Here is a 14,241-nt window from a genome sequence, read left to right on the forward strand (position 1 = left end):
CAACCGATTCCTGAACTATCCATAAATTAAAAAAAAAAATTGTTGTACTCACCAAGGATGTCTGCATTGGCCAAAATGTTGCAAGTGTACATGGCCAGCATCAGGCGTTGAGGTTGAGCTTGAAAGGCCTTGCGACAGGCTTCCTTCACAGCAGACATAAGTTGCCCAGTTACAACTTCACCTCTAAAATAAATAAAAATAAATCAAGATTTTGCTAAAAAAAAATTGCTCATGCATTGAATTTTTAAAATATAAAAAGCAATAATCAATAAATAAAATTTAAAATACTGTTGTAAAAAAATTTCAATTCAAGTTGTTACTCTTGCAAACAATTGAAAATTATAACATACTCTTCAATGAATTCCTGGACAACAAAGCAGATGCCCATCATTGGTTCCTCGCACAGTGGACCAGCCAATGTAGCTAACTGGAACCCATTCACAAAGCTGCCTCCATTTGGGCCTTCTTCCGTCCAAATGCTGCCAGGATGGCCCTCGATGCGATTAAGCAGAATGTTCGGGCCACACCTGCGCGGTCCAAACGTCCAAATCCTGTCGACTGTGTCTTCAGGCCAGTTTTCACTTGCAAAAGCTTTTTTAAGTTGGTCTTTGACCTTAGAGGGGTCTTGGCGTAATTGCTGGCGGTTGTTTTCCAGCAAGGTGGCCACCTCGGAAGGTAGTGCTACTGCCAAAACTTTTAAATAGGCTTGTCTGTTTGATGTCCACACCTCCACTGCATTTTCCCCAATCTGAAATTTAATATGAAAATATTATTGAATAAATATTTAATTAAGAAAAATAAAAAATACCTTGGTTGTATCAATAATCGCTTCGTTGACCATGTCCATTTTCGGTGGGTCAATTATCGTCTCTCGAAACTGGACAATAGGTTCAGACACATTCATCTCGATTTTAGCATATCTACAAGAGAAAAATGCATTGTTTTATAAATTTCAATTTAAATCAAATTTAAAAAGATTTATAATAATTTGAGGTAATTTTCATGTTCATCTTAAAAATTACCTGGTTTTGAGGTCATCGATGCACCTCTGAAGATGAACCTCTCCGACAGTGACAATCACATGCTCTCCTGACTCTTGCACTAGCACCTGGACACAGGCATCTGCCTGGTTGAGGAGTTTTAGTCCTCGCAACAGCTGAGGCATTTGCTGCGGATGTCGAGGTTCAACAGCCACTCGGAGAATCGGTTCTGCTGCCTGCTGTAGCTCGGTGAACGCTGGGCAAGCAACTGTGCTGGCCAAAGTGGCGCTCTTCAGCACCTGCTCCTCTAAACCTCCGATGCCGAGGACATTTCCAGCAGGAACAAAGTCTACAGCCTCTAAGTCGCGGCCCATTAGGATGTAAAGCTGTCGGACTTCCACAGGGTGGATGTGAGGGCCAAGTTCCTCTCCTGCGTTAAGCTGATTTTTTTATGAAGAAATTAATAAGAAGTATAGATGAATGGTTATTACTTTTTTAATTGCTTCTTGGGGGTCATGCTTTGGGTTGAGAACATACAGGGACTGTCCAATTTTGACAGTGCCACTAAATACACGAGCAAAAGCAACAAAAACCAGATCATCTCCAGGCATCTCTTCCATCTGTTCCTCTTCCTTTTTGGGATCTGGTGGTCTTTCTGAAATACATAAATATTAAATTAAAATCTTTTCCCTAATTGGAACCTATTGCGGGAAAACCAAAGAAAATTTAAAATAATGATATGAAAACTTGGAAAAAAAACTTTAAAAACGAATCTAGGCTAAAGAGTGCTTAAGTCCGTAGCCTCCGATACTCTCTAGCTCTTGCAAATTCGGAACTATACTTAATTGTATTTCGAATGAGTTCTTCAATTTTTAATTTCATAATTTTAAATTTTCCTACAATTATTTACATTCATTACAAGCTAATCTTTTTATAAACTAATAATTACCGTCCAATGAAGTGCAGTGCATGCCAGCCTCTGCCTGGGCCATCATTTGAGCATGTTTTTCTCTTGCTAGCAGTTTCCTCCGAGCAATTTCCTCGGCTGTGAGAGGCTTGGGCTTATTTTCAGGCAATGTACTCTTATCAACCTGTACTCAAAGATAAAAGATTTATTAATCCTTACTCTACCTCAAAGTATCTCAAGAAAATATGAAACAGTTATTTAATAATCTTACTGGAATCATTTTTGAAATATACAAAATAACAGGAGCCTCGTCTGTTGACTTGCAATCCAGAAAATCCTTTTTCAGGGATTTGCTTTCTTCAGGTAAGCACTCGAAGGTGTGGTGTTGAGAGCTCATTAGCCCAACGGCTCGAGCATCACTTAATTCCGCAGGAGACGGAACTTGTTTACAAATCATTTCTACAGTCCAGAGTTTAAAATTTAAAATTAACAGCTATTTGTTTTAATACAAATTACCTAAAACAGCCGAAGCAAGAGGCATCCACTGAGCTAACAGGGCTCTTATTTGCACTTTCGGATCTGGATGTCTTGCGTCTCTGGCACTCATTTTGACACCAAGCTTTTCAGCCATAGTTTTGATCTTCTCTTTATCTCTGGATTCATACACAGCCCACAGATTTTCTAAAACCAGCTGTACAAACAACGGCTTCTTTGCTTTTTCTTGAGCACCGGTAGCAATTTTTCCTCCTTTGAGATAAAAATCTCCCCAGAGACATTTTGCTAGTTCATCCTGGAGCAAAAATTTGGATTACAAATAAATAAAAATTTCAAATGGGCACAATACTTTATCTAGATTCAGCTTTGCTGAGAAGAGGCCAGCAAAATGGGCAACGTCGAAAGCCCATCCATCAACAGCACTGGCAAACACAACATTTCCCTGCTCTGGACTAAAATACAGTTGAGAATCATCTGCCTCGTCCAAGCCAGACGTCCAAGTGTCCGTGGTGTTAGAGATCGCTTCTGAAGCAAAAAGCTCACCCATGACAGCATTAATCTTTAACAAAAGAGAAACAGATTAAAATTCAATCCACCGATATATTTCAATTTCTCTTACTTGCTCGAGAACTTGAGTCAAGTGGACATAAGCGTCCAGCGGTTGAAGCTTCATCTCGGAAACAAGTCTGTCAACTTTGTTTAGAACCAGGACAGGCTTAAGGTTTTCGGTCCACGCCTGCTGGATACAAACTTTGGTTTGAGGGCAAACGCCTTCGACAACATCGACTACTACGATGGCACCGTCACAGAGTCGGACAGCTGTGGACACTTCACTGGAAAAGTCCACATGTCCCGGAGAGTCAATCACGTTGATCAAAACATCCTCACCACCTGAGTAATAATTTTTGCATTGATTAAGGTAAATGTGTATTTTCTTAATCGTTTTCATACCAAAATTGTATTTCAAAGCAATGGCACTGCTCTTCATGGTGATTCCTCGTTGCTGCTCGTCCGGTCGACTGTCCATGTACCTGCATGGCATTATCTTATTAGATTAAAAAAAAAATCTATACGGATAATATATCCTCATTTTACCTGAGTTTACCGGCCATCGCAGTCGAGATGATTCCATTGCTGGCGACCAACGAGTCGACGAGGCTCGTCTTGCCGTGGTCGACGTGAGCCAAAACGCACACGTTTCGGACACATCGCGGCTTCTGCTGCAAGTTTTGCAGCTGCTCCACGGTCGTAGTCCGCATGTTGCCTCCGTCAGTCAGTCCCGAAATTCACAAAGTTTAAAATTAACGACGGTCGTTGTGATCCTCCTGCTCAACACATGTGTTTGTTTGTTTTGGTTTTGGTTGCCGGTTATTCTGATTGGTCGCTGAACAGAAGAAGCAGCGCTGATTGGCTGATGTTTGAAAAGGTGCGGCTGAAAGGCATTCAATAGAGGCCACCTGTTAATACAATTTCTGTTAAAGTCAGTTTTAAAATTATTGTATAATTATTTTTTAGCTCATATAAAATGATAAATTATATTTTGATGTTTTAGAAAGCGTGAAAATTTTTCGTAATAGTGTTGCTAAACTTATAAAATAATTTTTATTATTTAAAATAATGAAAAATTGAAACCGGGGGAACCACTAACTAGTAGTGCGGCAGATTACTGTGATTTTGCCAGAAAAATCTTTGGGTTCATTGCCCTGGAAATTTGTGCCAAAATCACAGCATGAAGCTGTTGACTGACTCCTTTGCTGAATTAATTTCTGCAATTTTTGATTATTAAAATTCAATTCTCCCTATTTAATTTTTTATTTTTTATTACTTCCTCCCACTTAGTTTTTGTTGGGACACGAAAAAACCCTAGGTTTTAAAGTACCAGCAGACCGCAGTTATCCTTTATTTATTCCAATTTATTCATTTTTTCTTTGTAACGAGGTCAGCCCGGTTTCAGTTTTTCATGAAATCCACCTCGAGTGTAAACATTCAATTTAATAATGAAAAAAATGTAAATTTAATCACAATAATTTTAGTTTCATTACATGACTTATTATTTCTCAACTCTCTAAAACATACTCGATCTCACTAATATATATATATTTTAAATTATTGTTGATGTACATTCATTATCAAGTGGCTATTCTCGGCTGTATAATTTTAATTTAATTCCCGGATACCCCCCAGAGATATTTACAGCACTGGGCAGGCGCCTTTAAAATTCAATTCCGAATGCGCTGAAACAATAATTTTAGGAAAAATATATCGAGTATCATATGAACAAATTTAATTTTTGATTTTTACCCAGATACCTTAACCACAGTATGGTTTTATCCTAAAAAAATGTGGAACATTTACATCTAAAAAGCAAAAAATCTATTGTTTATATAGAGCAAGAGAAGACCGCTCTATTTGCAAAAACTTAAGATGAAAGCATGTTTTCTAATTGAAATAAATTTAGAAGTGGACAAACTTGTACATATTATTATCATTGACTTCCTGTGTCACACCACACATAGGAACAAAAAAATATTTAAAAGCGATTACAAATTTATTGCGTCATTGTGGTTTTATAATATTAAATTCAAATTTCAAAATGAAAAAAAGCTCACGAAGTTATTCCAGATGTAACTAGTGCGCAACTGTAACAAATTCCGTGTTCTCAAGGATATAAATTTAATTTTGCCATACTGCAGCAGGATCACAAGTTGCCTTTGCCTATAAAATTTTTCATAAAAACTGGGCGCACTTCAAAAGTCGAGCCCATGGCGTGGCTAAATTTATTTTTGACTTTCGGCTTACTGATAGCAGTAGTGGTCAGCGAGGATTGCGAAAGCTTTCAGCTGGAAGAGCCTTACTATCGCAGTGTGTGGAACGTCACCAATTGCATTAAAAAATGCACTAAAGGCAGGTGGAAAAATTAGTTGCTAAATTTTATAAATTATTTTGCTTCACTCTGGCAGAAGTAGCCGAGGCGTTCAATGCTAGCGTTATACCTCCTGGATATAAAATTAAGGCTGGAGAAGAAATAAAGGAGCACTTCATTTTTGATGAATTTTGTACCAATTTTGATTTTTTGAATACGTCTGATAGCTACAATGCACATGTTATACACACAGACGGAGGCTTAGAGTTTGAAAACTATATTAATCACTCATTTTATGACTATTGCCTCGTACTTGATAAGGTAAAGAAGTTTGGTTTTTTTTTAAAACATATTTTTTAATCTTAATTTTTCAGGACAATATCAGCCAATATCATATTTTGCAATGCAAGCTCATTGAGGATAACTCTTTGCGACGAATCATTTACACCGCATTAATTTTGGTGTCTGCACTATTCCTTTTGTTCACCTTAATTGCATTTTTAATGGCACCTGAGATGCAGAATTTGCATGGCAAGAACATAGCATGCCAGTCACTTACTTTGATGCTTGGTATGATTGGACTGGCACTTATCGGCTTTGGAAATTTTGAAAATCATGCAAATAAGACACTGTGCAAGATTACAGGTGATATATCTAGCACAATGAAATATTGTTGAAACTTTTTTTTACCATTTATTTTTTCTGATAAAAAATTTAAGATATAATTTTATATTGAATTTAACCTGACAAGTTATGTATTTATGATATGAGATATCCTGATTTTTTTTTTAATTTGGTGCGCAACTTCTTCTCCCCTTGCATACACAAACAAAGCTTTTGTTGATGCATTTCAATGGTTATTTAATGTAAATTAACATTCCATGGCAAAAATTAATAGCCGTTGCAGAATTCCAACCGGTAATGCACGTTGCATACCAACATATTTGCAACAAAATCGGCATAAATGTCTCATCTCAAAAACATTGTTGTGAGCGCAACAACATAAAAACCATTTTCTCTTCGCTTCAAGAATTATTCAGCCTCTTAATGAATTTAGTTTTTTCAGGATATTTGACGTATTTCTTTTTGATGAGCTCATTTTTCTGGCTGAACTCAATGTGCTTTGATATTTTCTGGACTTTTAGGTATTGATTTATTAATATAATATTAACTTTTCCATGATTCTGATAGACTAAAAAAAATTATGCACAGCAATTTCAAAAAAATGACTGGATCTCTACACGAAACAAACAATAGGAAATTAATCATGTACACAATTTACTGCACTTTGGGCCCACTGACGTTTTTTATACCGATGATGCTCTTTGACTTGACAATGAGAGACACAAGCAGTATCTTAAATCCCTCGATTGGTAGCGACTGGTGCTGGTTTAAACGTTAGAAATTTAATTAAAAAAAAAAAAAAAAAAATACTTGCAACTGATAATGCTTTTTTAAGACGATGAAACCTCAAAATCAGAAGTGCTTTTTTTTCAAGGACCAGTACTGATTTTACAAGTCGGAAATATCATCTTCTTCAGTGTTGCATTCGTTAAAATAGTTTTCTTCAATAGACGTGGTACGCGAACTCTCAGTAGAACCAACAGCCGGCGCCACGCAGGAAACGATGACCGACAGAGGTAGAGCTTTTCAAGTTTACTATTTTCATAGTATTATAAGATTAAGAATAAAATGTCTTATTGTTAGATTGTTTCTATACTTCAAACTTTTTCTGCTGATGGGAGGTACGTGGATAATGGAGTGCATCTCATGGTGGTGTCGCTTGGACAACTGGTTTTGGACTACCTTCGACATCATCAATTGTTGCAGGGGCGTTCTGATTTTCATTTTAACCGTTGCAACAAATCAGAGAGTCCGTAATTCAATTCTGCGCAGACATTTCCCTAGATTCGTAAGCCAAATACCACAGAAAACAATTGGTTCCAACGTTTCTGGCATGTCTACTTTAAGTGATGACCATAAAAAGCAAAAAACAACTGCATTGTAAAGATTTCCATTGAATATTACTTTTAACCCTTTTTTAAAATTTAAAAAGTCAGAGTTTTTATTATTAATATAACTTTCTAAGTCCAAGCAGGCATGACTTTTTAAGAAAACGCACATTATAATAACCTTTGTTCTATTAAAGCTTTTTGCATTTTTAATTACTTTTTTTATCAAAATGCTTTCCAAACTTTTAATGTATATTTTGCTTAAATTCTCTGAAACATTATCCACTCTGAAATTTCATTTAAAGTTATATTATTGATCCACTAAAAATCAAGTCTTTTTTTAAATATATAATTAATAATTACTTTACATTTACGCATAAGAGAGTATAATTATGTTTCTAAAAAAAAAATATTTATGTGACAAATCAATTTAAGAAAAAAATATGATTCATACAAAATTGAATGTAATCAAACAAAAGTATTGCATATTTGTTTGTTATCAATGACAGTGGTGAATAATAAATCTAGTAAAAATCTATGAATATGAAATTATTATTCTTTCTAGTATTATTTTAGCTTCTCTGATTGTAATAAATTCAGGCTCTGGCGTATTAAAAAAATTCATCCAAAGTAAAGTCGAGAATGAAAAAATTATTTATACTTTTGAAAATTACTTTATATAGGATCTAATGTAACGCAATGTCCAAAGAATTTTTATGTATTGATTTTTAGCCCGCCAAGAGCCAATGATTTGCAAGTTGCATATCATATCAATTAAGCAGATTATTTCAAATGGCCCTCTTGATTGACTCGAAAGTCTATTCAAAATACAGGTCGAACTTAATAATTAGTTGGTTATAAATTTGGAAAACAAACCCATTAATTATTGACAAAAAAAAAAACGTATTTCTGGAAATAGTTTGCAGATGAAATTTAACAATCTGCAGTGGAAGACCCTCTGCAAATGCTTTCACATTAAGAGATTGGGCAATAAAATGATATTTATTTCTAGAGTATATATAAATTTTTCATAATTTAATTAAAAAAGTTTGTGATAAAATAGAACTTATCTTGGCCAGTAGGGAAAAACCAGTGTGATATGCGTGATAAAAGAGCAGGAATAACCAGCAAGTAGAAACAAGGAAGTAAAATATTTCAATATATATTTTATTTTACAGATAAAAAGTAGTCATAATAAATTTGAAATGGCGTTTGCCACATGGCTACGCCCTGTGTGGATAATTTTCTTGGTTTTAATTCAAACCATATTGGCTGATCCGATTTGTCCAGAAGATGCGGAACCGATAACATTTTCTCAATCTGCGGTCAGACTTGCAGGTGAAAATCTGATCTACAATGATACATTACGGTTTATAAATACCACATTTTGGCGTCATGGTGAAAATTACACTGCATGTCTGTGCTCAAATAACGTCCCCTGCGGTAAGTTCAATATTTATTTTTTTATTTTTGTACGATTGAACATTATAATTGTTAATTTTGATTAAATTTAATTAGATTTTGTGAACGAGTCTGAAAATTTTACAACGCTGCAGCAACAAAATTCAACTGATTCAAACAACGAAGATAAGACCGCAACTCAACAGACTATTGCTAATGCAGAAGACAAAGAAGTCAATGGATCCGGGGATGAAAAACAAAAAGAGATCACCTCAAATTCTGAGAGAGAAAGAGATGGGGCTACTGATGGAGTAGAAACGCGAACCTCGATTTCAACTACAGAAATTTCCATTGAGGCACAGACAGCAAAAGTATTAGCAGTAACAACCGAAGATATTAATCATGAATATGAATATGGTGGGGAAACAATCACGGAAGAGCCAAAAACCACGACGAAGCAAAAAACCACTACACAGGCACAAAAAATTAAAACAGTTGCTGCAGGTGCAACTTTATCTAGCCTAGAGAAAATTAACGGACCTGTGTCAAAAGTTGGCTATTTCTTATCATTTACATGTCTCTTTTCCTTGGTGTATACCTACGCCACCATCAGGAAAATTAAAAATTATCACGGACAGTGCATCTTCCTTCTCTGCGTTTCTTTATTGGTGCAGTACACTGCAATGCTCGTGACCGGATTAGTAGACTCGCCAAATGGGTTTATTTGCACTGTTTTTGGTACGTCTAAAAAGTATATTACAACTGTAGTTTTATTTTTTTATGTCACATTTATATTTTCTTTCTAAGCGGCAAATCGACAGAAAAAATCGAATAAATCGATAATAATTAAAGCTATGAAAATCCTTAAATTTTTGTTTCAGGCTTGATTTCATACTACTTCAGTCTTGCTGCGTTTTTCTGGCTCAGTGCAAAGAGTCTGGAATGCTTCATGGTGCTGGGGTAATCATATTAAATTTAATAGTTAAAAATAAAAATACTTTGTTATTTGTAAATCGATTTCCAGCCTCAATTCACCTACTTTCAGGGCAATACCAATAACGACGAAGCAAAAATATTTATCAGTAGTTTGCTGGCTATGCCCTGCTTTGATGACTTTAATAGTTGCAATACTGACAGGTCAAGAAGGTGTTCTATCAACGGGAATCGCGAATAGCTGCGTTATTACACGAACAGGAGAGGGTAAGTGAACCATTTAAATTAATTCTCAATTTTTTTTTTAATTCTGCTACCTTTAGGAGCGATTCTCTACTACCTGGGGCCTGTTCTTCTTTTGATGCTTGGAAATTCGGCCTGTTTCGTATTGTCACTTTGCAATATAAAGAATCGTGATAGACGTACGTTAAGAGTAGCAAAGGAAATACGGAGGCAAGTAGTTTAATTGCGCGATGTCTGCTTCAGCAATTTTTTAATGCCAACAATTTATTATAGGTTCACCATTTATTCGAAATTATTCATCGGCCTAGGAATTTTCTGGCTGTTAGAGTTTATCGCCTGGGTCTGCAAAGGAAACGAAACACTCGTCAGCACTTCCCTCATAGTGAACTCCTTTAAGGGTGTTATGGTGTTGATTTTCTGCATTTTCACGGACCAACGGGCGCGTCGTACGTTTAACCAAATTGCACGAAAACCCAGAAATTCGTTGGAAGTTGTAAGTGACAATGATACAGATGATGTCGAAAACGCTTGTGAGTTCAAGAATATGAAAATGATGAAGACAATTCCAGAAGAGCAGGAAGATAATGGTGTCGCTCTGATAACGCAGAGGAATCACACATCGAGCCACGATTTGATAAGCATCCCTGACGACGACGATAATAATGAAGCTGAAATGAACCATGAATCAAATGAAGCCACTGAAGCAAGGCAGTTGCTAGAAAATACAGAAAAGCAGGAAGAAGAGGACTTGCCACAGAAGTCGTCAATGGAAAATGTGAATTCTGGTCCCGACAATGCCGATGAGAAGAAGCTGGAGAAAGAAGCAGATCCACCGCCACCAGATCAGGAAGAGCCTGAAATTGAGGCACATGACGAGACAAAGAACGTCTCTGAAGAAAAAAAGCCTGAAGAAGGTGAACAAGAGAATACCATAAATGAAGTAGGGAAAACAACTGGTCAGGAAGGTGACGTTCCGAAGGTCAATGGTGATTCAGGTGATGTCCTGACGATACCAAATGTGGAAGCTGGATCAAAGGACGAAGGCGAAAAGGTTGAAGAATCTTTGGAAGATAAAGTTACTGAATTATAACATGGAGGAATTATTATAATTTAGCGATTAGTTTATAGAGCTTTAGAAATTAACAATATTGTTGTTTTCAATTTTTCTTTTTTAATAATTAGTTGCTTTTGAATTGTCACGTATTAATTATATTGAATACATATTACCTCAATAATCACCTCAATATACATCTTTTTTTATTATACAGATTATTTGGGTCATTATTATAAGCACAATATTTAATAGAATATGCTATTTCAGTTGATATAATAAAATTGGAGTTATTTCAATTTATTAGTTTTTAGTTCAAGGATAAGGAAATAAATGTACCAAGATTGAAAATTTGCTGATAACAATGGCATTTCAAAAAACCTTGAACCCATGACCGCAGACGTAAAGTCTGGTTTGATTATTTGTATTGGAATTTTGAAAAAATTTCCTTGTTTCTATATATTTTTTGTGGTTCGCTTAAATATAATTTTGGTGAAATAAAAAATCTCTTCTTATATTGATCTGAAAATGAAACAACTAAGAAAAATATTTAATTCAAAATGCATCAAAAGGTTCGAATTCACATTTAAAAGCTGGCAAAATGTTGCAGAACTCAACAAAACCGGCGTTCTGCCTAAGAAAAATGCCGCTACGTTCACCAATGAACAGTATTTTTATAGCTAACAAAGTTGGTATTTGAAGGATAAAATTTTCTAAATATTGAATAAATAGCAAAATTTCACTTTCTTCTAAACTAGGGCACAGGATTTCTAAATTTTGTAGTGATTTGCAAACTCTCTGTTCGTGTGCCATGTAGGAGATATCCGAGTTGGCTAAACTACTACAGGAAAAAGTTTTTAAATTCGGTGCTTGGTGTAAGATAATTTGCACTATATCACTATCAGCCCTATCACTTAAACTGTAGCAATCGCTTCCGAAAAACGATAAACTCTCTAGTTCCAAAAATTGCAATTTGCATAAATTATGTCTTGAATTCGTCATAATAAGACGATAATTTCCATTATAACAAAAATATTTCAGCTTCGGACAAGTCGATAAAATTTTGACCATATCAAGAGTGGGCCCATCATCACTCCATTTAGAATAAGAAATAATCGTCAACGACGTCAAACCTTTTCCAAATCGGTCTAAAATTAGCTCAATTGCCAGCGGATGGAATTCTTCCAGTACAACTGACCTCACGTTTTTCAGCTTGAAAATTTTCTGCACGTTTTTGTTCATTTTAAATCTTGAAATCAAGTGCAACTCTTCCACCTCGACATCATTCGGCCAGTTTTCCGCACTTAAGTGATAGTCGAGCGTTACCCTATTTAATCTGTATGGACGTTCAGGCGACAGTGAGCTAAGTAAAGCGTCGTCCCAGTTGTCGGAGACGCGGTAGAGAACGTCCACAGTGCACTTCCGCAATTGAGGTAAACAGGAGAAAAATAGAACTTTTGCTCGGATTGCTTGCACTTTTATCTGCTCTTCTTCCTCGAATGAATGGGGGTATTGAAACTCAATTTTCAGGCTGAGGACCAGTCAAGTTTCCTAAATGGATCAAAGGAAAGTGGCTGTTTTTGTCCAAGAAATGCCTCACCACAACGAGATGCATGGACCTTAGGGGAAAAAATCATTTTTACTATTAAATGTTTTGAAGTACAATTTTACGATTAGGGGTTAAATTCAAATCACCAACTATTTAAATATTACTAAAATGGAGTTGACTCACTATTATTAAAAAAAAAGGAAATTTTTCAAAGAAATCTTAATTTAAATTTGTTACAGTTAATTAATATTTTGAATAAAATAGGACTTGTATAAAAATTATGGGAAAAAATAATGAATTATGTTTACTTCAAACGCGGAAATGTTTTGCAAATCTGCAGGACATCTGTTGCGTTGAGTGCAAATCCAAATTCGCCAATGTGCGTGAGACGCTTCATTTTTAGCACATCATTGAAAACGTCCCGACCGGAAAAATTCTCCGGCAGTTTCACTCTCTGGATTTGGGAACAGTTCTCTCTAATATGTCGCCAAACAACGTCCCAGTGCTCTTCCGGCACTGACTGGAAGTCAAAATCGGTGGTTTGCTCGTTGAGCAACAGTCTCAAAAATTCGAGATCGAACGGCCTGCAGTGCGTCTCGCTAATTAACTTTTGCAGCAGCGGCGAGGCTGGAAATTTGGGCCATAAATTTCGTTTTTACGAGATCATCTCATCTCAACTTACGTAAAAGCCGAAAGCCATTAAGGGGCCGCGAATTGCAAAAGCGTGTCGTGTTTTTGAAGATACTTTCTGTACATTGGTTCAATAAGGACTGCACGCCCAGCAGGGTGTTGTGATGAATTTTGAGCCTCTCCATCACAGCCAAGTCAAACGTGATTGATGCCATTTCCATTTTACTTAAAATGCAAAACAAAAATATTGTAAATAATTATTAATTAATGGAATAAAAACGCTGATTAATTTGAAAAATGAATAATTTTATTAATAAAAATATGCAGAGGGTGATCTAAAAATGTACCTGGCCCTCAAGCCATCTGAAACCTTTGTTCTAATTTAATGTCACTTTACATAAAACCAGGTTATGCTTAAGAAATTTATGACAACTTAATAAATTCATGTCATCTATGGATAATGACGATATTGTAGAAATAATTGAACTCAAAAATAGTCAAGGGGAGACATACATACATGTGTCAGAAAATTGATATTTTTTCTATGATTGAAATAAATTTTATTTATCATTATCAAGAATTGCCCATTTAAAAAACAAAGGCATTTATTGAAAAAGGGTTATTTTTTAATAGTTACATTTTAAATTAAAATAAAGTCAATATTTAAAAAAACCGCAAGCTTAATAATTAATTTTGTTAAGAAAATTAGATAATTATATTATTTCTGCTTAAAATTAAGTTGTTTAATTATTATCAAATTATAAAAAAATAACCAAGCCTTTTTTTAAACATTTAAATATTAGATAGTTATATAATTTAATTTGATTGTTTAGCCTTTCTGTCACTTACATTTTGTTCCCTTGCTCAGCCTTCTTCAAACGCTATGCAGTGATTGAACATCTCTCAGCCCAAACGATGATTGCCGCAGAGGCCCCCGAAGTCGGACCACGGAAGTGACAAACCGTGAAGCCAAAAACTCTTGGGCAAGGGTTTGTTTGGTGACGTGCTTTGCAGCTGCAATGGCGCATGCAAAGTGCACGAGTTGCCGACCGTGTACTCGCTCAGAATGTAATTAGGTGGGCTGACTTTCTATTAATAAACGCGCCAACCCCGCCACAATGACGCTTTGGCAAAGCCGAGAGTCCTCAAAATACAGGAGGCGCCAGCAGTTGTAAATGTTTATTACTTGATTTCACGTTAAGTGTTTGTCTGTTATTCTTTGAAAAGCTATTTTTCA

The 14,241-nt window shown here is 35.6% G+C and overlaps 2 protein-coding genes and 1 long non-coding RNA gene across 6 annotated transcripts in view; 1 reads left to right on the forward strand and 2 right to left on the reverse strand.

The window, feature by feature from the left end:
• The window catches only part of LOC132205247 (elongation factor-like GTPase 1), a 69,139-nt gene extending 65,322 nt beyond the window's left edge, over positions 1-3,817 (reverse strand). The window contains exons 1-12 of one of the 3 annotated variants that reach the window (XM_059634198.1): positions 3,478-3,810; positions 3,334-3,413; positions 3,002-3,273; positions 2,732-2,941; positions 2,404-2,677; positions 2,159-2,346; positions 1,930-2,071; positions 1,472-1,635; positions 1,023-1,420; positions 809-920; positions 351-748; positions 53-183 (exon numbers count right to left, since the gene is read on the reverse strand). In XM_059634198.1, coding sequence (XP_059490181.1) covers positions 53-183; positions 351-748; positions 809-920; positions 1,023-1,420; positions 1,472-1,635; positions 1,930-2,071; positions 2,159-2,346; positions 2,404-2,677; positions 2,732-2,941; positions 3,002-3,273; positions 3,334-3,413; positions 3,478-3,641 — 2,533 coding nt within the window. In that variant the 5' untranslated portion in view covers positions 3,642-3,810. Of the gene's footprint in view, positions 1-52; positions 184-350; positions 749-808; positions 921-1,022; positions 1,421-1,471; positions 1,636-1,929; positions 2,072-2,158; positions 2,347-2,403; positions 2,678-2,731; positions 2,942-3,001; positions 3,414-3,477 lie in introns of all 3 variants that reach the window. The other 2 variants (XM_059634197.1, XM_059634199.1) reach the window with 2 other exon arrangements.
• A 1,186-nt stretch (positions 3,818-5,003) lies between these two features.
• On the forward strand, positions 5,004-7,537 carry LOC132205098 (G-protein coupled receptor Mth2-like). Of its 2 annotated transcripts, none has more exons than XM_059633968.1 (7): positions 5,004-5,286; positions 5,343-5,566; positions 5,620-5,890; positions 6,312-6,390; positions 6,458-6,642; positions 6,705-6,885; positions 6,953-7,537. In XM_059633968.1, exons 1-7 carry the CDS (start codon positions 5,145-5,147, stop codon positions 7,251-7,253), a joined length of 1,383 nt encoding a protein of 460 aa, XP_059489951.1. In that variant the 5' UTR covers positions 5,004-5,144; the 3' UTR covers positions 7,254-7,537. The 2 variants fall into 2 exon arrangements, with proteins under 2 accessions (XP_059489951.1, XP_059489952.1); XM_059633969.1 differs by having other exon boundaries at positions 6,744-6,885.
• An 860-nt stretch (positions 7,538-8,397) lies between these two features.
• Positions 8,398-14,050, reverse strand: LOC132205130 (uncharacterized). Its single transcript, XR_009442666.1, has 4 exons — positions 13,854-14,050; positions 13,057-13,229; positions 12,683-13,001; positions 8,398-12,444 (listed from the first exon to the last, which is right to left on the reverse strand). It is a non-coding gene; the product is annotated as an uncharacterized LOC132205130 (long non-coding RNA).
• Between the last annotated feature and the right edge of the window lie 191 nt (positions 14,051-14,241).

This window comes from Neocloeon triangulifer, unplaced genomic scaffold, assembly GCF_031216515.1.
Source record: "Neocloeon triangulifer isolate White Clay Creek 2 clone unplaced genomic scaffold, ASM3121651v1 ptg000002l, whole genome shotgun sequence".
Classification (NCBI taxonomy): domain Eukaryota; kingdom Metazoa; phylum Arthropoda; class Insecta; order Ephemeroptera; family Baetidae; genus Neocloeon; species Neocloeon triangulifer.

Excerpts from the sequence above, each read along its gene's own strand:
- LOC132205098 (XM_059633968.1), top strand. The coding sequence starts at position 5,145 with ATGGCGTGGCTAAATTTATTTTTGACTTTCGGCTTACTGATAGCAGTA. Across the intron at positions 5,287-5,342 it reads CATTAAAAAATGCACTAAAG|AAGTAGCCGAGGCGTTCAAT; the intron begins GCAGGTGGAAAA and ends TCACTCTGGCAG. Across the intron at positions 6,886-6,952 it reads GGAAACGATGACCGACAGAG|ATTGTTTCTATACTTCAAAC; the intron begins GTAGAGCTTTTC and ends TCTTATTGTTAG.